A 25663-nucleotide genomic window follows, 5' to 3' on the forward strand; every position below is an offset into this window, starting at 1 on the left:
TTACTCACTTTGAGTTCCTCCATCCTACTCTGTATTGCTGAGAGATCAGATGAGTGACTAGGATCCTGTCCTTTCAGTATTTCTTCTGCTTCTGTTACCCAGACCTCAAGGACTTGCAGGTTCTTGGCAAAGGTTTGATAGTCCAGGACTCCAGCCTTGAATAAAAAAGAACCCATGATTTAGGAACTTAGCCACATAGCATCCTTCTGGTGGTTATGCTCCTGATTATTCTCATTATAGATTTGCAAACAGAGGTATAGGCTAGGAGTGATTGCAACTGTTGCTTTGTTTACAGACTGTGGATATAGTGTTTATTATTATTATTATTTATTTTTATTATTTTTATCATGGGGCTTTTGCTGTAAAGTCCACACTGGGTGAGAAAATGGGATTTTTCATCATAGCAAAAGGGCAGCACTTCAGCAAAATATTAAAAGACCTCCTCGACTTAAAATACATAGCCTGCTCTAACTTATATAAAATACTTCTCTGTTTAATGTACTCTGTCAGTAAAAAGAACCACCAGTTTCTGTTATTGCAATTTCAAATGAAAAAAAAATCTCTCCTTACATTAATGAGCACATTCTTGATGATACTAGATTTCTTGGACAACTCCACTTGTCACCCAAACAGAAGCCACTGCCTTGTTGCTTTCTCATCCATGCACTTCCATGCCCTATGAAACACATTCTGCCACTCCTTTTCTGCCCTTTAGTCCCTAGTGACACACGCAATTAACAAAATGTGCCGTACAAGCTTTGACACAAATAGTAGGTGTCAGTATGGTCACTGACATTATCAGGAACTGTTAAAATCCATGCTACACAGTTGTTCAGAATCTTCCCTCCTTTGTTTTACCACTAAAGAACAAGCTGGGAAGAGAGGTTGCCACTAGGGAAGCAGTAGCTGTGGATCATGTCATTAGCACTATTGCTGTCTGCACAAAGAATGTTGCCCTTGGCATTCCAGATGGAAACATTCCCCCGTGAGGTTTGCACATTCTCTTCCCAGAAAGTGGACCTTCTTACAAGGTCTCTATACTGTACTTGAGCATTTTTTTTGCTCTCATCTTTGGCTTCCAGGGAAGATTGGGAAATGCAGATGAACAGGTAGCACCATCTTCTTTACCCAGGTATTTTTGGCTAATTGTGTTTTCAAGTACAACAAGATGACTGGATGCAGGAACTGAAAACACTCTCTGCAATACCTGAAGTACTGTTTGCTGCTTGCGGAGAATTTGTTCTAGGGTGGACAGATTCTGGTTCAGAGACAGTTGATCAGACTGTATAGCTGCTGCTGCTGAAGCCTCCACCTGGCTTTTTAGCTCCTCTCCCAGTTCTTGAAGAACAATCAGTGAATCCTGTACTGTCTTTAAATCAACGAGTAGATCCTGTGGCAACACATTGAATAAAGATATGAATAGTTAACCTGACACTCAGTTGATGCCATCCTCCCTGATATACAGGAGAAATGAAATCAATAAGCACCACTACTACATGAAGAATTTATATTTACTACTATATTTCAATGCCAAAATGTCCACTGTCACTTTGCATAAAAAGGAAATGATATGCAGAATAAAACATATCTTGGATTACATAGGTGCAGAGGAACAGAAAGAAGTGAATACTCAGCTGTCATTGAGTAAACTGCAGTTACTGATGAGGCAACACTTGTTGAAAAAAACACTTTTGATTTACTGACATGCTGGTCCTAAGCAGTGGCAACCCTCCCTGTGGATCAGCTGAGGTCTGACTAGATCTCCTTTTTTTTTTTTTCTTCTTTTTTTTCTTCCTGTTATGAATTACCAGGAGGGATTAAAAATTAACTTTTGTAAATTGTGTAACGCAATTATCAGACTGAACTATCTGAGTTGCCTGTCCAACAGATTATGGCAGCAAATGCTCAGAATGCTCATTAATGTGTTAATTTTTCGCCTTGCAATTGTTTTTCTTACCTTAAGACAATTGCCATTTTAATTTTCTTATCAATGACACATTAACTTGAACTCAAACACACCGAAACACACCACATAACAGGAGACAAAAAATCCTGCTTCTCTGGGACACAGTATCGAAAATAGAGGAGTCTCAAGGTTCCAGAGTCAACATCTTCCATGTGAAGGATAAAGACACCAAAAACACACACATAGTCTTTTTTCATTCAGAAAAAGTGACCAGCCTTGACTTGTGGAAATACAGACAAAGGATCCTGTTTCTTTCTACTATAAGGAGCTCAATGGATTTGGCAGAGATTCTTGCCAAGCAAGAAATATTTTGATAAGCCGGGACTTAAGACTGAATCAAACAATAGAATTTATCCACCTTCTCCAGAGAGATGACTTCAGATAAAAGCAACATAACACAGCAACAAAGAATAGAGGGATCACATAAGTTCAAGAAAATCATGAGATTTGGGTAGCAGACATGAAGCTCTCTCTCCTGAACGTGAGAGATGCTTCAATAAAAAGAAAGTTTCCAATACACCAAATATGTAGTTTAGTAACGGAGAGCCTGTTGTGATTTTTAGCTCACAGAGCTGTTGTAAAGTGCAAAGCTTAAGTGAACATACATTGCAGTCCTGAATCCAAGTGGTTACTTCATCATCAGCAATATCTTTACTGGTTGCAGTCTTCAACAGTTCATTAATTTGATCTTCCCGTTGACGGACCGTGGAAGAGCACTGTTGGTAACAGTCCTTGTACCTCTGCCACAGCTGAAGGAGACCCTTACTGGAACGCAGCCGCTCTGCAATCTCCTGCAGAAGATTGTTCCACCTGGTGAAGAGATTGGATGAATGATCAAACTTTGGTAGCCCACAGGAACTACACCTGCCCCTCTTCCTCACTGTTGTTTCCATTGTCTCTGCCCCTCTTCCTCAGTGCTGTTTTCCGCGGTCTTCTGTCTTTTAAGAAATTTGATAATAATCAAGATTCGGACATTAGGAGAAAAAAAAGGAATCCAAGAAATATGTTGACAGGATGTTCTGACCTGTCACACCAGGTTTGATCTGTACTGCATCTTGGATGCTGCATATTAATGTTTTAGGTCAAAGCTGGAGTACACTTTTTGAAGTGAACCTCCTGCAATTCCCACTTAGCACACCTTGGTTCACCACACAAAGCAGACATAACTGACCAAGAACTGCCAGTATCAAATTCCATCAAGGGCCTGAAAGGCCCGGAACAGGTGTAAATATGAAACCATTTCTTCTGCTGCAGTTTCCTCCCAAACTCTCACAGAATCTTTAAATTCATAAAGCCCTGTAAAATTAAAATACTTCCAGACTTATTAAAGCTCTAATAGTTTCATTATCCAATTAAATGTCTAATTCCTCTTTGAATTCTTAGCTTTAATGGCACCCAAAAACAGCTGCTTTCTGAAATGTACTGTGTTTATCAAATTGTCTCATTATTTCATTATCAAAGAAAAATCACAGCATTTTCAATTGTTATTATATGATAAAATTATCTCATAAAGTGAAAACCTTGTCAGTCATCACTGAAACTTAAATCATACAGTATCTTATAATAGAATGGCTTAGGTTGTAAGGGGCCTTAAAGTTCATCCAGTTTCAACCCTCCTGCCATGGGCAGGGATACCTTCCACTAGACCAGGTTGCTCAAAGCCCTGTCCAACCTGAACACTTGAACACTTCCAGGGATGGGGCATCCACAGCTTCTCTGGGGAAAAAGTCTTCTCCCCATGTTTCCAGTTTCTAGTACAGGATGAACCAAAATAAGTTTGGCATGATTGTGTTTTCAAAAACAAACAAATAAGCATACAAAAAAACAAACCCCCGAAGCCAAATACAATAGTATTTCCACCACTGCAGTTTTTGATCTTGGATCAATCAAATCTTTCTGTAGCTTCTCTGAATAAACCTTCAGACTTTCTATGGCCTGGATTCAAAGTTGGGGAAGTTGTTTGCCAACCTACTGGCAACAGCTTAGATCTTAGATAGAAAAGCCTGTCATGCTCTTCCCACAGCTAGAAATTGCAAGCTGAATACTGGAGAAACTGAGACATGCACAGCAATGCAATTTTCAGACAGCATTCTTGCATTTTAAGTGCAGTATTATTTCCCAGGACAAGAATTATCATGGTTGCAAATTTGCCTGCAGCCATGCATGGAGCAAAGCTGCTGACACTAGTAATCCAAATCTCTTGCTAGAGAAAACGTTTATTTTATTATTACTAGTAAAATGACACACTTCTGCTCCAGGAAAAGGAATAAAATGAATAAATAAATTTAAAAATACATAAAATATAATAAAAATAAAAATGATGGAAAACTGAGTCCACGGTTAAATGCAAATCTACCACTGAAAGTACAGTTCAACATAAACAAACTTTCTACCTCATATTCACTTCCTTCAAAGTGGTGGTAAGTGTTTCAGTCACTGGTGGGTGACATTGTTTTAACAATTGATTGGTCACGGCGCCCAATTTCTGTAAACTATTTTCTTGCTTTTCTAGTTCATCCTGTAGGCTCTGAAATAGAAGAAAAAATAATGATACACAAACTATTACAACTGTATGATGTAGAAACATTTCAAAATGGTATGTATCAATTGCAATATATGGGTTATGAAAGCAAAACTAGATTTCATGTGTATTGAATCTAACTAGGAAGTTTTTTAATGTAAAGACTATGGCTAGATACATTTGATTCAATATCTAGGTGTAGCAAAAAGTATTTTTTTTACCCAATATTTTCTAAAAATATAAAAATTTTGTAAAAGAAATTACCCTAAGCAAATATTTTTGCACTGACAGAATAAGTGCAAGGAACTCCCTCAGAAATAAAACATTAACTGGTGTAAGATATTAAATTAAATTATGTTTTCCTGTTCAGAATTAGATGAAAAAGTAAGAGCATAAAAAAAGCTTTATTCTAAAAAGAAGGTTCTTACTTTTTCACTTAACAGATTGAAGTATTGCTATCAGGGAAAATGTTCCTTTTTTAAAAAAAAAAAACCTATATTATTACAGTTTGAACGGTTCAGCAAATCTCAACCTGATTAATCAATATACACAAAATAAGTAAAAAAGGGCTTTAAAACAAAACAAAACAAAACAAAAACCCACAACTTATCGTTCTACTGACTCCTCATGTCTGATATGTAGAAAATGAAAACATCAAAGAGTGGCTGTGAAATGTATTAATAGATGTTCTTTAAATCTTGATTTGGAAAGTGAGGATTATGCTTAAGGCATTCGGCTGTATACGTCTGGACTTCCAATCAGAGAGAACATTTAATTTTAAGCAAAATGCTTTTTCTATGTAAACTAGATCCACAGATATAATTTTATAAAAGATGTCTCAGTGTTTGGAACATTCACAGGTCAAAATGTAAGCAACAACATAAAAAATCTACAAAGGAAACAATTTTATCATTTTATTTATTTAGTTAGTTAGTTAAATGAAAAATGTAATGGCTACTTGATAAAGTGCCCTCTCAATGTCATAAGATTTTAATGCACCAATACGTCTGTAATTTCATTCATTATCAGCTAAAATGTACATTTATTGCATTCATGCAACAAGGACAACATTTATCCTTAAATCCATCCTTAGTGTGGCAAGAGGCATGGTATTCCTTTTCACCTGAAGATTATGAACTTGGACTTTCACAGCTTCCAAAGAACCAGTAAGGAGATAAAAACGGGACAAAGAATATCTGGCTTCCATCAGGTAACTATTCAGTTCTTCATAAGCCACTTTGTAAATGCTCCACTGATCAAGAACAGACTGCAACGATATCTTTAGTTGGCTAACCTAGGAGGAGGGAAGGAGAAGAAAAAAAAAAAAAGGTAAATGAAAAACATTCAAGGGGTTTGCTTTTGTTTATATTATTTCCTTCCTTTTGATCTCAGATTCTACTTGTTCTTCATGCAGAACTTTAAACTTGTTGGAGAAAGAAGAGAACATTTTGCCCTACCATCAGCTAGGCTTACACTGGGTACAGCAGAAAGTTCTGTTTGATTCTATAAAGCCACAGAAGACCAGTATGGTAGGGACTGAAAAGATACTGAGTACATTCTACCTTGCTTCGAAGAAGGTTCAAAAGAAATTTCTTGAGTCCTTAAGACAGGCAATCAGCCTCTCAAAGTCAAGAGAGGCTAGTTCTAACACACTGCATTCTTCCTGAAAACATGGACTAATGTTACCAAGGTTCAGACGATGACAATTGAAACTGATCTCTTCCTCAGTCTGAGTGACCCATGTGCTTAAAAAGGTAGTTACTTATGGATCATTTGGTACTTTTCTACTATGTATCAGCATATAAAAAGCTTAAATTTTAAGAATGTAAAACAGATTCTGTGATTCTGTGATCCTTGAAATAGTAAATATTATGTACACACAAGCTTGAAGATGGATGAAAACAGAGACACGATTCAGAATCTCTTCCCATACAACACAGAAGAAATCCACTAGATGCAAACTGCTAATTCTTCTCCTACATGTTCTAATTCCTGGAACTATGGTTTGCTCTTTGATAATTGTTTTACCATGTGATCCAAGTTGGCCCAGGCATGGTTGATTTCTTTGAGTGTATTCATAACAGTAGAAGAGACTTCTTCCTTCTTGTTCTGTATCAAAGACAGGCCACTTTGTTCTATGTTTTCTACTTCTCTTTCTTTTGTTCTTATTGATTCTTCTAATTCCTTAAAATAAAAACAAGACACCTGAATATTTTTGTTTGTTTACTTTAATGGATAATGACTTGAGACAGAAAAGATACCCATAAGCTCCCCAGTTTGTACAATGCTAAAAATAGGAAAGGCAAACTTGTGCACTTTGTCTTTTTTTTCTCAAGAGAATTATAACTCATCAACAATTTTCTTGAATATTTTATCTTCCCTTTAAATCACAGTTGCGTATCTTTAATTTAAATAGAAGTATGTCATCTGCATTAAAATTCCATTGTAACCAGCTGCTCTCATGGAAGAGTACAAAATTAATTAAAAATAGGCTAGCAGTTTGAATACAAGGGAAAATTGTTGTGTTGTCTTAGTTTGTCCTAGAACACAGAGGGCTTTTTAATTAGCTCAAAGTTGGCTCAAGCCCCTGGAAAAACTGAATTTTGCCACCCAAAGAAAAGGACAAAATGATTTCCTAGGGAAAGACGTCAATTTGCTGTGCCTCCCCACACAAAGTGGAATCTTTATTCTTTTGCCAGGTCCCAGCAAAGCCCTTTGCCTGAGGACATCAAGTCTTCCCCTTTTCTAGATGAGAAGCTCATTGGACTCCAGACAATGACAACAAGCAACAGACTGTAGGAATTTTCCTTATTGCCTCCACAAGGCTATATGCTGTTGGGAAGTATTATTATGATCTAGTGGGTAGCATTCCTGCCCATGGCAGGGTGGTCGGAAGTAGACGACCTTTAAGATCCCTTCCAACTTGAGCCATTCAATGATTAATGAGCTCTATAACATTTTGCTCTACTCAGCATTCTCCCACACTAACCCAAGAAAATAGAAAGAAAATGAAAGATTGGCTTGAAAAGAGGTGAAGAAAATGGGGTTGAGTATTTAGGCACAGAGGTTATAACAGCTTGAGAATGGCTTGTTTTGCTGCTTGAAGCAAGTGCTTACTGTATTGTGAAGAGAACCCTAGAGTGGTCATGGAAATGAAGATTCAAAGTTCTCCAATGCCAAAGTTCTTTCAATTTGTCCATATTCTGCAGGCTATTCCTTACTGAGAGAGATGAATCATCCGAGAAAGAAAACAACAAAATTCTGGGCAAACTAAAAACACCTATCTTTCAATAAAATACTCTCCCTATGAATCAAAACAATAACAACAACAATAACAAAAAGAGCTTAACCACTGCTATAAGAGACTTGACATTATTGATAGCAGGAAGAGTATTTGGAACCAAATTCTGCCCAACACTTGCTATTAACAAAATTCATCCCTTCTCACAAACAACACAGTTTTGTTTATATACATTGTAAATCATATATGTGAGAGCATTTTTGCTGCACTGTTTATTTTTTCCCTTCTGCATTATTTCAACATTTTATTTATAACTTTTTAATTTTTATTTTTATTTTTTAACATCTGACACTGAAGCAAATACTTCTAAGTTGCAAATATCAACTTTGACTTTCTGAGAAGGGGATTTTAACACTAAGAATAATTTAAGTTTGAAGAAGGTTGCTCCAAAATTCAGAATGCAAAATGGGAAGAAGCTTCAAACACCAATAATAACAAATATTTCTGGCTCTCTGTTTCTTTTTCATCACGTGAACTTCAAGACAAAATTAAAGATGCATTAATCTTTCTGATCTGTGATTAAAAAAAAAATGTTGCCTTCAGTTATTAATATGACACTAGGTAGCAACTAACATTGGTTAATAAATAAGCTGCAGCTTTTGTACTAGTTGAACCGGATACTTGGGAGTGTCTGATATGGTTATTTCTTAAACAATTTGTTTCTGTGCCGATCAAAGTCTTGCCATTTGTAACTGACTCCCCAAGCATATTTGCTAACTTCCCTGACCAAAAGAAACCAAAAAGGTGATAAATCAGATTCAGCTTTGAACTCTAGCCAAGCACAGCTTGCCAATTATGTCAGTCTATGCTAAATTACACTTGGTGTGGACTTATTGTGCTGAAATCATAAAGACACTTTAACTGAAACTAGGCATTGCATACAGTTTGAAAACCTGGATTAAGAAAAAGAAGAAAAAAGGCTTCTGACATATCTGACCTAACCACTTATTTGCCATTACAGAATGAAATACGGGTTTAATGCACTGGTGAATTTACACTAAATTCTATTATGCACTTCATTTTACATTTTAGATTTCCATTTGTGAAGACTTAAAAGCGGGATCATACTTATCCTGTTCATTAAATGCATGGGTGAAAGACAGCAACACCAAGATAAACATGCTTCCCTACTCCTTTTCTAAGGGTAAAAGAATACTAAGAAATTGGACATGCAGTTGTCCTAAGTTTAAGTGCACATTTGATCTGTTGTGAAATTTATTATTTGGTCTCTGGTGGAACAAAATAATTTTGAGCAAAAATATTCTGATGCCTGATAGCATTCAGAAAATTAGAAATTCAGAAAAACTTTTTTCCTACACATGTATAAGCTTGAACCCTAGTCTGATAGCTCCAGAAGCAAGCTTCCAACTACTTAAATGTGCACTATTCCTAGTCAGATGCTCAGTGTCAGCTGTAACTCCCTATTCACTGCTGTGTAGTCTTTGTATAATTTTTGCATGAAGTTATGACCTGCTGTGCATTATGTATAACTGAGCTTTGCCTCATTCAGTCTTTGCCCATGCTAATCAAGATTATTCTTCATTCTTTCGAAGGTGAAAAGAGTCCAGCACTGTTGGCTTTTCTGGATAGTTGAATATTTGAACAAATATGATTCCTAGCACTTTTTGAAAAGAGAAATAAACCCTCCTTGCATTCTAGCATCTTTCTTTTAGTAGTCCTGAGGAAATGAGAATGTCAGGGGAAAAAGAATGGAAGGAAAGTCGGGGCAGAGAAAAGGTAGTGATGAGTTTAAAAAAACCACACAACATATTTCTGAATAGTCAAGCATGGTGTTCATGACATCACGTTCCAAATGACTAGCCAAACAGGAATGGGAACATATTCCTTTGATGGCCTTAGTCCAGTAAGCCTGGAATAGCTGGAAATGTCCTTGCCTTTATACTGAATGCAAAAAGAATAATGACTTTGCTTTTAAACCTTGTGGGGTATTACCATTCCTTCTTCCTTTCTTTAGTGCTTGCACATTAGGAATAAAATCTCTTTCTCACTGAAGTACAGAGAAGCTTGGTCACTGAATTCCCTGATATGCAGATATCACATGACTTTATTTGGTTTTGTTTCTAACTGCTGGAAAGAGAATATTGCTATTTAGAAAGAGACATTACCTGACAATCTTTCAAAGCGTTCTGTACTGAAGCCTGGTCTCCAATTCTCTGTTGCTTTTTCAGCTTCTTCTCTTGGGTTTCAAACCAAGATTTTAGGCACTGCACATTATTTTCATATTCTGTCCAAGATTCCTGCAGACTTTCCAACAGCTGGATCTGCAAAGAAATATGAGTGTATACTTCCTCATACAATTACCTCTAATGTTGTATCAAATCAGTGAAAAACAATGCTGACCAGTGCCTTTCTCAGAATTCAGTAATGTTTTCCGAATTTAAAAACAGTATATGTATTCAAATTGAAATATGCCTGTTATTTGTAAAGGAGTACATAAAAAAAATCTGTTTAATTGAGGAATTATTCTGTATAGATAAATTGTTCAAATATTATGACACATTGAAAAGAGCTAACACTTTAGCAGGAAATTTTTATGAAATGGCATTATTTTCAGACATAAAAGACCTCAAGACTTCCCAAATAAAATTAAGCATCTAAACATGCATTTTATATTTCTTGCTTATTATTCTGATAAAGCAGATGAATATTTATATTAACTCCTTTGTCAACTGACAGCTTTGAAATCGCTTAGATTTTTCTGAAATAGGTGTTCAATGGAGAATGAGATAGTTTTTTCTTTGAAAGGAAATATATAAGAGCTAAAAAAACAAAGCAGAATTTGAAAATGGCAGTGTTGACATAAAAGGCATTCACAGTACTTAAGACAAGCTTCACTCTAGGGAATGAGTCAACATAATTAGGTGTAATCTTAATTAGAACTGTTTAAGGATGTGATGGTCAATAGCAGCCTTGACCACAGTGACAAGACAGCTGTGAGCAAAGTGAGGAAAGCAAATATCAGATTAAAGATCCTTAGGAGTTTGGGATAGCAGACTTTGGTTTGTTCAAGTAAGCATGATCCCATGGGAGGCTGTACTGAAGGGCAAGGGAGAAGCTGGATGTTCTTCAAGGACAACTTCCTCAAGTCACAAAAATGACCCAACCCAAGCTACAAGGAAACAGGGTGGCATAGTTTAGAAGTTTGGGTTGAACTGAGAAATTCTTACTGAGCTAAAAAGGAAAAAGAAGTATGCATGGAAAGTGGCTTACAAAGAATGGACATAAAAGCATTGCCTGGCTGTGTGGGGCTAGTGTTAGGAAAGCAAAATTTTGACTGTAGCTAACTAGTGAGGGACAGAACCCTACTTGCTAATCTTTGCAAGTACTTCAGCAACTAATGGGAAACCACAGAACAATCTGAGGCACACTGTGTCTTCTGTGCTCTGATCCTACTGCCAACGTCTCATGCCTCCTAGGTCTTTTGGCAGACTCTGTACTAGCCATGGTAGAGGAGAAAAGAATTAGGAGCTACTTAAGTAAGCTGGACATGTAAAAGTCCACAGAACAAGACAGGCTGCATCCAAGGGTGCCAATGTCATTGCAAGGTAGCTGTCACTTTTAAAGGGCAGTTGGAGGAGGTTTCTGGTGACTGGAAAAAGGTTATATTGCAAATCCTGTCAGAAATGTGGAAATGTCCACATGAATGAAGAATAAGGAGGAGCAATAAGTACAGCCTTACTAAGGGTAAACTGTGCCTCAACTAACTGACTAACTGCTATGATGATATGATGGACAAATGGAGAGCAGTGGATGCTGTTTGATTTGGCTTTAGCAATGTTTTTGATATGGATGCTATAGCATCCTTATAGAAAAACTGAGGACAGATAGGTTGGATGGAGGTATAAAAGTGAATGAACACTTCTGGAGTCATCAGCCTTAAAGGTCAATGATAAACATTTCGAGGTCCATCTGGCAGTCACTTACAAGATGCATCATCATGACCAGTTCTAGGGTTGATATTGTTTTATATGTTAGATGTTGATGTTGTTTTATATGTTACTTCTTCTAACTTATAAAACATATAAACATATGTTCATGTTTTATAAGTTAGAAGAAGTGTTTGATATGCTGGAGAGTAGGGTTGCCATTCACAGAAACGTAAATAAGGTGGAGGAATGGCCTTGGGAATCCTCATGAAAATCAGCGAAGACAAACGTAAAGTCCTGCACCTGGGATAAAGCAACATGCAACAATGCAGGCTGGCAGTAGGCTAGCAGCAAGCTGGATAGAACGCAACTTTGCTGAAAAGGGCATAGGGGCTATGATGGGCAATAACCTGAACGCAATCAATAGATCAGCAGTGTGGACCTGTACTGATGAAGGCCAACTACATCCTCAACTAGGTTATTGAGAGTGTGCCTAGCAAGTAAAAACAAGAGATTATTCCCCTCTCTTGACTGTTGTGATCCATTTTGGGCCCTCTTTATTGACAAACTGGTGAACAGGCACTAAGGTAGTTAGGGAGCTGAAGCACATGACATATTAGGAGAGGTTTTCTTCATTCAGCCTGGGGAAAAGAAGGTTAAGAAAGCATCTCTTTGTGCTCCTCCACTCCTTATGTGGGTGCTCCTTTAGAGAAGATGGAGGCAAAATCTATTTGAAGTTGCACAGTGAAAAGAGAAGAGACAACAATCACAAGCTGCAACAATAGAAATTCTGATTGGGCATAAGGAAAAAACCTGTTCCTCACAGGGATAGGGGACAGTGGTTAAATACAAGAACAGGCTGCTCTGAGAGGCTGTAGAATCTCCATCCTTGTAGATTTTCAAAACTCATCTAAGCAAGTCCCTGTGCAATCTCATCTAATGGTAAAGTGAGCTCTGTTTGAGCAGGAGGTTGGACTAGATGACCTGCAGAGACTTCTAGCCATTACTATCTGACATTTGCATATGTTTTGACAGTTTACTTCAGAGCAGCTGTAGGTTTTCCTCTTTACCTTTTCCGTTACCAGGCCTTGCAGGATCTGCCAACGTCTATTCATTGCTCCGAGCTGTTCTGCAAAATCAGTTTTGTCGCTACGTTTACTTTCAACATCCTGGCTGCTAATCTGTAGCACAGATTGGTTCACAAAATCTACCGTCAACTGTTTGCAATTTAAATCTATCTTGAAACCCTAGTAAGAAAGAAGGGAATAAAAAAAAAAAAAAGAAAAGTATCATCATTTCTTAACTTCGCCCAGAACAGAGGAGGAAAATGTTCACAGATTACAACTCTACCACAATTTTGCTGAAGTTTTTCTAGCATTTGAACAACAATTAAAAACATTGCTATTTGTATTCTAAATATTGAGAATGAAGACGTCAATACATTGTCTTTGGAATACAGAATCTGTTTTCTCTGAAGAAAAGCAAATGATTAAAATGCAACAGTAAACATATTGGTCTCAAGGATACGATTTAAGAAAAACTGTCTGTTTAAAAATTTTATTCACTTTATTTAGTATAAAGCTTTTTTACTACACCAAGAGGTAATACAGAAGATATTCTTACAAAGAGAGAAGAAGAATAACCAAGAAATGATTTTTCCAGGAAACTAGTGAAGACTAAAGGTGAAGTATCTGCCTTTCATGTAACATGTACAAATATCTGGAATGTATCATAATGAATATTCTTCAGAAGAATAAATCTAATCTAACACTGAAAATAGAGTCTTCGGGTGCATATCTACTACATGAGTACTACCAATCTGGTTAAAGAACTGAGATTGTAGTTTATCTATTCTCCTCAATAGTTATCTCAAGATACAGCACCTTTCATTTTCACTTCAGATACTGATTAAAATTATCTTGATCTGTAAAGCACTGAACACCTTTCATTCAAGAACAGGCTATGCTTTGAGGAGAGGGTGATACCATGCAAAAAATTCATGAAAGAACATATACAAAGTGCTTTGTGGTTTTGGATGAAAGTTAGATCTAATAACATTTCATCATGTGAACATTGCTTTGGATTAACTGGAAATTAAGGTAAGTATATCAAAAATTACTTTCCTGCAATAAATAAACAGCAGAGTAAAAGTATTTTTTGCTTCTTTTTCACTGTATCAAATATTACCCAGTTGTATCTAGTGTACAACTCTAACCACTCCACAATGTAAATACTTTTTTTATCTACTTAAGTCAATTATACTTTACATATGTATATATATTTAGTGGAGATAATCTGAAAAGAAAATCCATAACATTTCCATAATATACCTTGTACTTTTGGACATAATCCTGAATGGCCTTCTGTCCTACTACATTTTTTATATTCTCTTCATCTTGCTGAATAACATTTTCCATCAGGGAAATCCAGCTCATAACTTCAGTGATAGCATGGCGAGAAGGAATTCTGTCCATCTGTAGCTGTAGAGATAACAGACTTAAATGTTGTGAAGAAAATGGATAAGAATTCCATGCTTTGCATTACCATAGTATACGTTCCTTTACCTGCTCTTATTATCATGTTATTCTACATCCCTAAAATATTACTGAAGTTTATAAGATAAAAGTTTACAAGTAAAAAAAAGTTTTAAGATAAAAGTCTATAAGTAAAAGAAATGATAGCTTTTAATATGAAATACATTGTAAAACTTCATACATCTTAATAAGAAAACATTCTATTAAAGGTTTCTTATTTCCATTCCTCATTGTACAAAGAAACTGAACAAACCCAAAGATTCCATTTTGGCTTCCAAAAGGCTCTGCATTTTCATTCCATAATTCTGTACTGGGTTTATGTAGCTCAACTTTAAGCTACACTTTTTCTGTCCTTGTAAATGGCTACTGAGTAGGCCAATGGAAAATAATTTTGGAGGTGATTTCTAAATGGGCTTATTTTGAAAACTACCTGATTTTTTCTTAAAAGACTCTTAATTTTTTCTTAAAAAACTTTTTTCTTAAAAAACATTTGATACACTAGTGTTTGCTTAAATACAATTACTTGGAAATGTACTCTAAGACTTTTGTTTAGATAGATATACATATTTTGCATTACAAGATGGTTTAGAGAACTACTGAATGACATTATATTTTGGCAAATATAATAAGTTCGGTAAACATCTTATACTCTTCATCTATGGCAGCTATGCTTTTTTTTTTTTTTAATCTTATCTACTTTTCTTTAAAATGTAGCCAGTGTAACTCGGAAAGTTTGAAAGTAGCACCTATTGGTGCTAGACACTATGAGTAGACGAGATTTAGACAAGAGTGTAAGCTTTCCCACACTAAAGTGAAAGTAATATCCCTATCTTGTCTCATATGGATAGGCAGGAAGGGAGCAACCATGTCTCAGAGAAAGTGCCAACTGTATGGTTTGATTTTTTTGGAATATCAAAAGCCATCACTGTGCTTCCTTACCTGGTGCAATTTCTCTTGTACTGCTGGGATTTGTGTGAGCAGCTCTGTCCACTGACTGTCAATCTGGGACAATCCTGCACGCAATGCTGCCGTATCGACCTTCTTCAGTCTGAGGAGCTGGTTCCCAGTACTGAGGACAGAAGATTTCTGTGATGATTTAGCATCCACTTCTTTTGAAAACTCCTGTAAACAGAATCATTTTTGTGGAGATAAGCAACTACACATTTACTGTACTTAAATCTTTACCTCAGAAAGCTAAGAATACCCTCATTTCTCTTCAAAAAAATAGAATCACAGAATCACAGAATTGTCTAGGTTGGAAGAGACCTCCCAGATCATCTAGTCCAACCTCTGACCTAACACTAACAAGTCCTCCACTAAACCATATCACTAAGCTCTAAATCTAAACTTTTAAAGACCTTCAGGGATGGTGACTCAACCACTTCCCTGGGCAGCCCATCCCAATGCCTAACAACCCTTTCAGTAAAGAAGTTCTTCCTAATATCCAAACTAAACCTCCCCTGGCGCAACTTTAGCCCATTCCCCCTCGTCCTGTCACCAGGCACGTGGGAGAATAGATCAACCCCTACCTCGCTCGCTACAGCCTCCTTTAAGGTACCTATAGAGAGTGATAAGGTCGCCCCTGAGCCTCCTCCAGGCTGAACAATCCCAGCTCCCTCAGCCGCTCCTCACAAGACTTGTTCTCCAAATACACGTTTTCTGTTAGTGTTTACCAGCTATACTTCAAATCAAGTGAAAATGGAAACTGCTTTTAGTCATAAAAATAATACAGTTCTGAATGTGCAAACACACCAGCTCATCTACAGAAGTAATTTTTTTTTGCATGCTCAACTTAATGATGAGAGAAAGTATAACCATTTCATTGCTACATTGTTTATTTGTAATTTGAGAAAAAAAGATGTCCTAGACCCATGAATGACTTACTAGAAAGGAATTCAGGTGGTCTCGGACAGTTTCAAGTTCCTGAGGAACTGTCAGAGACTGTTGGCTCCAGAACTCAAGTCGCTCCTTTGCGGATTGTAACCAATGTGTCAGTTCAATAGATTCACTCTGATACCTGTAAAAATTTTTACAGAAAACTAAAACAGTCATTGTCACTTCTAGCATCCAGTGGAGTAGTTTCTCTTCTATGTGTTAGAGAAAGATATGATATGGCAGATTTTAAAGAAATATATTTTTTTTCCTTTATCAACTTTCAGAAAAGCATGATTTAATTTTTAAGAAAGGTATGGTGTCAGGCTGCTCTTATTTTAGCTATCACATCCACAATTCCTAACAGTGACTTCTTTTTGCCTTTTAGAAAAAACTATCTCCTAGCAGACTGGTAACTAGGTTACCAACCTTTTCGGGAAAGCTCTAATAGCACCATTCCACACCACACAAACAAAAACAATCACATTTTTTTGTTTTCCATTAGAAGTCTCAATCTTCCAAAAACTTTAGCACGAGTCATCTTATATCAGAAATGTAATGCTTTTGTCAGAAGCTCTCTCTTCATATCATTCCATATGCTAAGCAACTAATCAAATGTCAGAATGAGAGTGCTTCCATATAAACTTTATATAAAAATCCTTTTATGTGTCTCTCTTGAAAGGCTAGTGAGCTAACAAGCCAGGAACATTATGAATAATAGAGAAAGTTTCTATATCACTTAGAGAATTAATTTCAAAAGAGGCATATGAACATTGCTAAAAGCTCCCTTCCCTATATGCAATGGCACAGAAACACAAGTACCCAGCAGTGGCAATATCTCTACCAGAACATCGTAAGTATACTCACGCTGTCTAGCAAAGCACACACCCCTTTTCATCACTATATATGCAGAGGGGACTTATAATTTTGTTATCTTATCAAGATATCTTTCTGACTTCTCACCAACTTTTATTTGGCGCATGCTTTATTGTAAATGGGAGAGTATGAGAGCACTTGCATGGAACAAAAGTAGGATATGGTAGACTAGTTAAACCATCACATGCATTTTATAGAACTTTCCTTTAAGTATGGAATTTAATAGTTCTGGGTTCAGAATGCCTTTGACTTCAACAGTGCAATTGGAGAAGATTATAACATTCACTATATCAGCATCACCTTGTCCAGTGCTTCAGTATTGTCTCCAGCCTGTGAAGCTCCTTGTTAACCTTGCTGGTGTTACTTAGCCAGTGGTCTCCTAGTTGGTTCAGCTGACTTTCGAGGTCTGAGCAGCTAACAGAAAAAAGGAGCCTTTTCCCATCATCTAGCACCTGGTCTAATTTAGGTTGGTATTCAGTCAGATTAGATCTCAGATGCTGGAATGACAGAAGAGAGACAGTTAGATAGGTCTGCAGGTCTCTACTACCATGCTTTTTCAATAGTCCGTTTTGTAGCATATCCGATGTCATTACTGCAAATCACATTTTTTCCCTCTGTAATAGTTCTAGAATGCCTGAGATTCAACATGCAGGTAATCTGCTCAAAATCTGAATGTGCTGTAACAAGTCCCCTCACTTTAGTATGTCTATTAACATCTCCCTCTGATGAATTTCTCCTTGGTGTTGATGTTTTACAATAGAAAAGAACAAATTCAAAGGAATCTTAGAGGGGCAATGTCACTTCTAAGAGAAATTGACTAAAAAGTCATAACTTAATCTTCCATCTGCTCAAAGTTCTACTATAATGAAATTTAAAGATGCCTAGGTTATTAGCAGGTAACATACTGCAGCCCTTCAATGTCTATCTTCAGCTATCAAGCCATCTAACTCTCCTCCTTTACTACAAAAGAGAAGCTCAACCAACACATCCAAATACTAGAGCACAATGACTATTAATACTCTGACCCTGAATCCAACCGGGAAGAGAGGCAGATTTTATAGAAATCGTGACTTCTGGATTGGTAAGGAATTTGTACATGTGGGCAAATAAACCTGCCAAATTCTGCTATCATTACATAAGTAGTAAAAATTTTCAAAAGTATCTGCATATCTGACTACGCAATATGTACATGTATTCTGAATTTTCAGTTATGCTAAAACAGTCTGAAGATAAGATGTACAAAGCTGTCAATGTTATGGTGAGTACATAAACTTTCTATTGCTCTTCCTGTTTTCTCTTTCATGTAAATAAAGCTTTGATAAATTATTTTTTTTATATATTTTATATGTCTACAAATGTATTTACATATAACATATATACAAACATAAATGTGTAAATTGTAGAGAATAACATAAAATTTCCAAGACAGCAATAAATTACATATGATTAATTTTAAATCTAAAAATGGACACAGAGAGAGGAAAGAAAAAATGGTATTAAAAGTTATGCCATATCAGAATCTGAAAATCTGGATTTGAATAACACAATTTATTAAACTGATAAGGGAGACAAAAAACCACAAGCAATGCCTAGTGTTAAACAAAACCAAAACACAATGGATAATAACCCCCCCCACCATTACAAAAGCATAAAGCTGTCTGGTAAAAGAACAATACATGTAGTAAATTCAGAATAGGAAAGAATGAAAAGTAAATTTGCAAGAAAAATGTAGCAGACATTTTTCTGAAAACAAAACACCACAAACACAACTGAAGTATCTTGTGTATTACAAGACAAAGACAAAACACTAGACCAGAATTTTCATTTTGAGAACGGACTGAAAAAAACAGGATGTGGCAGAAAATCTATATTTAAACTACTAGTTCTTATTGCAGGTGAGAAAGAGGAAGACAAATTGGGGAACTGCAGGCTGTTCAGCCTCATCTTGCTCCCTGGAAAGATCATGGAGTACATCTTCTTGGAATCCACTTCCAAGCACAAAAAGGAGAAAAAATAATCAAGAATACTCAGTATGGATTCGCTAACTTAACTGCCTTCTATGATAAAATTACTCTCTCTATGGATGAGACAGACTTCAGTATGGCCTTTGATAATGTCTCTTTACAACACCCTGCTCTGGAAGCTGAGAGAGAGGGAGTTGGAGAAATGGACAGTTATATGGGTTACACTGATGGTCTCAAAGAGTAATGATCAAAGGCTTGATATCTGTCTGGTAGACAATAATGAACAAGTACTCCAAGGACTGTTGATATTGGAGCCCAAATAACTTCAACATCTTAGTTAATGGCATGGATGATGACATGGAGCGTTCCTCAGTAAATTTGTGGATGACACTAATATATGTGGAGTGGTTGATACACACACAAAAAGGCAGGCTTAGTCCAGAGACACTTTGATAAAAGTTGAGGTTGGAGGCAGCAGAAACCTCAGAAGGTTCAAATGAAGTAGAAATTCTGTACCTTGGGCAGAATAACCCTGTTTTTAAGCACAGGCTAGGAAGGGAACAGTTTGTCTTTAATCTTGCAACTAATATAACAATGGCATCATTAATAAGGAAAACCACAGCACTGGCCTACACTAGTAGGAAAGTGGACAACAGACTTAGGTTATTTTATTATCCCCATCTATATTGTGCTGATAAGTCCTCATCTAGTGCATCCAATTTTGACCTGTCTTCACCTCCCACTACATTCAAGAAGAAGAATCTGGTTAGGATCTGGTGGAGAGCTGTTAAGATGTTCAGGGACCTGTAGCACATGACCTTTAAAATGAGGACTAGGGAGGTATGCTTGTTTTAGGTTGAAAAAGCGGAGGCTAAAGGCTAGTGTAACAAAGACCTACAACTATTTGAAGCAGAATGAAAAATATTATGGAGATAAATGTTCCTATATTATGGAGATAAATGCTCCTCAGTAGAGGCACATAATATAAAAAAGGATTAATGGCCACAAGCTGCAAGTTGGAAGGTTTAGATCAGACATTAGAGAAAACCTTTTCAGTAGTAGGTTGTGCAGCACTGCAACTGGTCCCCACCTCAGCTGTGAGATCTCTGTTATTAGAGGTTTCCAAAACTATGGCTGATCCAGCCCATCACAACTGTCCTGCTTCAAGCGGGAGGAGGGATCCCCATGATGACCTTCAGAGGTACTCTTCCACTCAACTTTTCCATCAGGAATGACTAAATAGCACCAACCTGAAAAAGTGCAATCCGATCTCTGAGCTTGTCCTCCGTCTCTTCCACTAAACCAACATTAGGGATGATACCTTCAACAGACTCCAGCTGTCTGGTAAGTTCCTGGTAATCTCCATCCAGATGCATCCAGGTCTACAAACAGAAATTATCCACGCATACAGTGATTATTGACCTGGGTGTCTAGACATTTTATTCCCAAGTAAAACGCTATAGCTGTACTGTTGTAAATGTACATAAATAGCAGTACAAATGTCCCATGAATCTACAATAAGACACCATCTCTGCATCAAACCCAGCTTTTGGTCAGAACACACTTGTCATGTCAAGCTAAGTAGCTCTTTCAAATTTAGAGGAACAGAATTGATGTCACTTGAAGTTCCCAAAACAAAGGTTACATGCTGTCCCTCGGTCTCTTGTGTGTATGAAAAATGGGACTGACATCCAGTTTTGTCCAGGAAATCAACATTGTAGGATATCCTGGCTGTTGATTACAATAGACATACAGAAAATAACACAGAGATCCTCACCTCTAGAATGTATTCCAGCTCCACACCTCGTTTATGGGCCAGCTTTAATACAGCTGAAGCTTGTGTCATTAGCTCTGAATGAGACTGAGTTTCCTTCAAGAGGGCAAAGCTACTCATCTTTCTAAAGAGTGTTTCCGTAAGGATCATGTGAGACTCCAGCCCCTGAAAATATTCCTGAGAAGTTTGGATGTGGGGGAGGAGGAGAATAGAAAAGAGAAAGTGCAATTGTTACATAATTCACTACCACTAAAACAGTAACTTAAGACAATAGCAGTACAATCAAGTATCTGCAGACATAGAAATAGGTAAACTTTTCCGTCCACCAACATTTCACAAAATCCATTACACAATATAAAAAGGACAATAGCCTTTTTAAAGAAAGAAAGAGGTCATCCTTTACATGCAAATTCTACCCTCTCATTCCATAAACAAAAATAGTTTAAATCAGATATAAACTACCTAAAAGTTCTGCCAAACATGAAACTGTGGACTTGCTGTACATGGTCTTTCTATATTTTATGGCTGTTATTAGCAAACTTAGATTTCCATTAGAAAAAAAATGGAGCAATGGAAGAAATTGCTAGGTAGCACAACAGCCCAATAATAGGAACTTTTAGTCCTGAATATGTCAGGATGAATATGAATATGAATATGTCAATATTCATGTCCTGAATATGTCAATATCCTGAATATGTAGTGATTAGTCCTGAATATGTCACTGATTCTTACCTTATGTTTGTCAAGTAGCAACTGAACCTCTTCCTTAGAAGCAACAATCATTTTCTGGTCACCAACCATCTTTTCTTGGCCTGTTTCTACCAGGTCAGCCAGGTCCTGCAAAGCCCGTTCATACTGCCTCTTAAGAGCCAGGTTTTGGTTCAGGTCACTCCGTCTGGATCCAATGATCTTCATCACTTCATCATACGTATCCTTGGGAGAAAAAAGCAGCAATGGTGATCCTTATTTTCCACCTTACATATCTACCTAACAGCTACTTTAACTGTCAGTGTATTCCGCCCAATGATAGCATACTAATATATATTCTCAACTCAAAAAGACTATGCAGATATACTGACTTAACTGATAAATGAATAACTCAGCATTTAAAGAGAGGAAAGATAAGTAGCACCTGTAACTATTTCAGGTGTATGCATTTGGGAACAAAATTAGCAGAATCCCTAAGACTGGCTTTAAGCAGCAAAGGAGTAGGGTAACTGCACTTAAGTCATCAAAAAACAGACTACTATGTGGCTGCTGGACACTGAAGATGCTGTTTATGTTTTGCTTCTTATATTGCAACAGGTTGGACTGATTCCATCATGGCTACAGGATACAGGCATCTTGAAGCCAGGTTTATCTCCATTTGCTGCCTCAGAACAGTCAGAGCTTAGAGTTAAACCCCAGATCTATGCCATATCAGCTTATTCTTAGCAACAAAAGTATATACTAAAAATAAAAAAAAAGTATATATTTCAGCATGCCTGTACTGTCAAATTCAAAATGAGCCAGTTGAAAGAACCTCATCAGCTCCCATAGCTATTCCTCAACTTGTATACATCAACTACAGAAGTGAGAGCAACCTACAGATGTTTTTCTTCATTTGAGCAGGACTCTTTGCTTGTTTTGGTCTTAAGAATTATATTCTCAGAACATATATCTAATTGTGAGGATAAGCCCAGACTTTTGATGGGCAAAGACTTGTCTCATCTTATTGAAGACAAGGCATCCAAAACAAAATACCTCTAAGACCAGCCAGTGCTACAGCAAAGTACCCACTGGACTGCAGCTGTTTCTCCCAGCTCTAGAGACAATTGTGAGAAACATAAATGTACTAAAGCAAAGGGAAGGCTTTTTTTTTTTTTTTTTTTTTTAAATTGAGGTAAAGGGGAGAGGAATATGTAGACATAAAATGACAATGAAAAAAAAAAAAAACCACCAAAAAACGGGGCTCTTGGAACAAAAGGATAAAGAAGTGAAATAAAGATGCCTTTTACACAAAATCTTTGTCATTTATTTTTAATTGAGATTACTGTTTTGCTGGCTTAAGTTTCTGTTCCATATTCACCTGTTTTTTTTGTTTCAAGATTATTATTACATCATTATAAAGAGTAAAATTCGGTCATAAACCTTCTTTTCACCTTTCACTACCCTACCTCAGCAACAAACTGCTCACAAAGAAGATTCAACAGCCTTAGAAAAGTTCTGGATCAATTTACCCTACAGGGAGTCCTACCACTTAGGTGTGTTCAAAACCATGTGTGCAGGAACATGAGAAAGTTTTTAAGTTTAGCATTATTAAGTTTAGCATTTTAGGGAAAGTTGAACATTTCCAGTTTCAGGTCATACTTAGACTTTCTATACCTTACCCACCCCCATCTGCCTCTTCCCCCAGCTTTTCTTTTAAAATTACTGATGTGAGTTAAACCCCAAATCATGAGACAGTAGTGAGAACAGGGGTCAGTTTTCAACAAGCATTTATGTCTACATGTTTAACTTCATCCATTTGAACAGGGACTTGAAACATGTTTTTGTGTGTTTCTATAATGGATGCTACTAATAGAGAAGTTAGACAATTTGAATAATCTAAAGTAGAAAAAGTAAATGAATGAGGGAGAAAGCTTTCAATCTATTGTACGCACTGAAATGCTTTAAAATATGCTTTCCTAAACTGCCTTATGAACAACAAAAAGGAGCATACTAACAACTCTCATATCACTAGCCAGCTCTAGGGTAGAACTTATGAACCTTACCTGGAGCTTAGATAGCTCTTGCACAGCAGGCTGGTCAATTTGCAGCTTCTCTACGCGCTTTTTTAATTCATTGATTCCAGCATCTAGTTCTTTCAAACCTTCTTCTGCCTGCAGTATGACCTGTATTTGAAAATTAAATCATTTAATTTGAAGATTTAATAACAAAACTCTAACTGTCGTACATTAATATTTTATTCCATTTTTCTGCCTGAAGTATTTATCAGTCCTCTTCATAGGATGAATCTGATATGATGGAACTTTAAAGGATACTATAAAGAAAAAATTCTATACTCTAGGATAGGATTTAAAGTATACTATAAAGAAAAACTCAAAGTTGGGAGAGCACAGCTTGTTTTTTAAAATGAAATACATTTTTTCTTTTGTAAATTTTAAGCTGTTTTAGTATCACACAGTATTTTATACAAAACCTTGCTGTGAAGTTCCATGCTATTAATTACATAGAACAGGCATAAAAGGACTTTTAGTTGTTCTAACACCACCTTAGAACATTCTTTGTAGTAATATTTATTCCTGTCATAGCTGAGCACCAAGCAAACAACCATCATAGCAAAAAAGATACATGATAGTAAAAGAGCTTTGTGCAGTTCATTTAGAGGACCAGAATAGGGGCAATATTACAGTCAAGGACAAGGAATTGTACATCCTCTTTCACACTTGGAAAGCTACAACTTAAGCATAAAGATTGGTCTTTGCAAGGATACACAGGTGATAATTAATGAATTAATTTTCTTTTGTTAGCATGTTGTTGAACGCTGTCAAGCGGTGACATGGGAGGTTCAGGCTGGATATCAGGAAAAGGTTCTTCACCAAGAGGGCTGTTATACACTGGAACAGGCTCCCCAGAGATGTGATCATGGCACCAAGCCTGTTGGAGTTTAAGAGGTGTTTGGACTATGCTCTTAGTCATATGGTCTGAATTTTTGGGTAGACCTGCCAGGAGTTGGACTCAATGATCCTTGTGGGTCCCTTCTGACTCAGGATATTTTATGATTCTATATTTCCCTATTTGATAGGTAAATTAATCATACAGAAACTAATTTTAAACAATCTTTCACATCTTGGACAATAGGAAAGAAAGAGAGAGTGCTACCTCTCTTATTTATATGAGAGACCTAATTGTTTTTTTTTTTTTTTTTTTAATTTGATTATCAAATATAAAAGACTCAATACTTCTGTTTAGCTGAAGGCTAAGTCTTTTCCTCCCAGTCCCCTGCTGGTACCAGACAACAGAAGCTCTTGGGTAATGAGAAGCCTCTGTGGAAAATAACCCTTAGCATACTTCATTTAATTATCTCATTGTTGGCAAAACAGAAACAAGGAAACAGAATATATTTTGTCATGTTTTTAACTAATTATTCATTAGGCAATTCCTGATTAAAACAAAACAAAAACACAATCATTGTCTTAATTTAAATAAGAGTCAAGATGCCGCTATAAAGCAGTGACAAAGAAAGTGCCTTTAGTTTTTAATAAAGTACATGAACCTAACAATTTTAAAATAACTTTAGACTTTTTTTTTCAAATTGGCAGAAAATAGTGTATGCATAACCAGTTTAGATCATACAAAGCAACTGTTCTCTAGAATCCATTTATACCTTGAAGAGAAAATTTACATCTTATTTATTTTGTCAAATAATAGACAGTTGTTAATACCTGCATTTGTTCTGTTTCTGGTTTCTCAGCTGCCTCTGCTAGTTTCTGTAGAACCAAATATTTGTTATCAGCCAGTGATGTAAACAGGAGCTTCAGATCATTCTATAGGAGACAAAAACGACAAAAAAAAATAGAAAATCTCTGCACAAAGCAACCAAAAAATACCTTATGTTCCAAAAAGTTTAAAGCATTACAATGCTGAAATGTTAGCACTAAGGAATACGATCTATTCAAAACTGGAAGTGTCATAATTATCCAATGCAAAACATGCAACTTTGCTGAAAGTGCATAACTGGATATAAATGAGAAAAAGTTAAAGCAACTCCTATTTAAAACAAAACCTATGAATACACTTCTGCTTTTCCCTTCCAATTAGATAATTAATAACCAAAGATCAGGTAGCTTTATCTAACAAAAATGTTACTCTTCTGTAGTTTATTCAATCACATACACTTGTAGATAAGCTATATTTATTTTTTTTAAGACAAGTTGTATTCATTACTAACTTCAGTAAATAAAACAATGTAGTAAACAAATCTTC

At 36.4% G+C, this 25663-nt stretch overlaps 1 protein-coding gene across 17 annotated transcripts in view; it reads right to left on the reverse strand.

Moving 5' to 3' along the window:
• SYNE1 (spectrin repeat containing nuclear envelope protein 1) overlaps positions 1–25663 on the reverse strand; it is a 311711-nt gene that overhangs the window by 63526 nt on the left and 222522 nt on the right. For all 17 annotated transcript variants that reach the window (XM_013178233.3, XM_048076956.2, XM_048076961.2 and 14 more), the window contains 17 exons: positions 25123–25224; positions 23449–23568; positions 21428–21628; positions 20699–20872; positions 20172–20303; positions 17258–17454; positions 16094–16226; positions 15149–15331; positions 14006–14155; positions 12746–12922; positions 9915–10070; positions 6516–6671; positions 5611–5781; positions 4360–4493; positions 2572–2776; positions 1208–1390; positions 9–155 (listed from right to left, as the gene is read on the reverse strand). In XM_013178233.3, the coding sequence (XP_013033687.3) occupies positions 9–155; positions 1208–1390; positions 2572–2776; positions 4360–4493; positions 5611–5781; positions 6516–6671; positions 9915–10070; positions 12746–12922; positions 14006–14155; positions 15149–15331; positions 16094–16226; positions 17258–17454; positions 20172–20303; positions 20699–20872; positions 21428–21628; positions 23449–23568; positions 25123–25224 (2721 nt within the window). The remainder of the gene's footprint in view (positions 1–8; positions 156–1207; positions 1391–2571; positions 2777–4359; positions 4494–5610; positions 5782–6515; positions 6672–9914; positions 10071–12745; positions 12923–14005; positions 14156–15148; positions 15332–16093; positions 16227–17257; positions 17455–20171; positions 20304–20698; positions 20873–21427; positions 21629–23448; positions 23569–25122; positions 25225–25663) is intronic.

This window comes from Anser cygnoides, chromosome 3, assembly GCF_040182565.1.
Source record: "Anser cygnoides isolate HZ-2024a breed goose chromosome 3, Taihu_goose_T2T_genome, whole genome shotgun sequence".
Classification (NCBI taxonomy): Eukaryota; Metazoa; Chordata; class Aves; order Anseriformes; family Anatidae; genus Anser; species Anser cygnoides.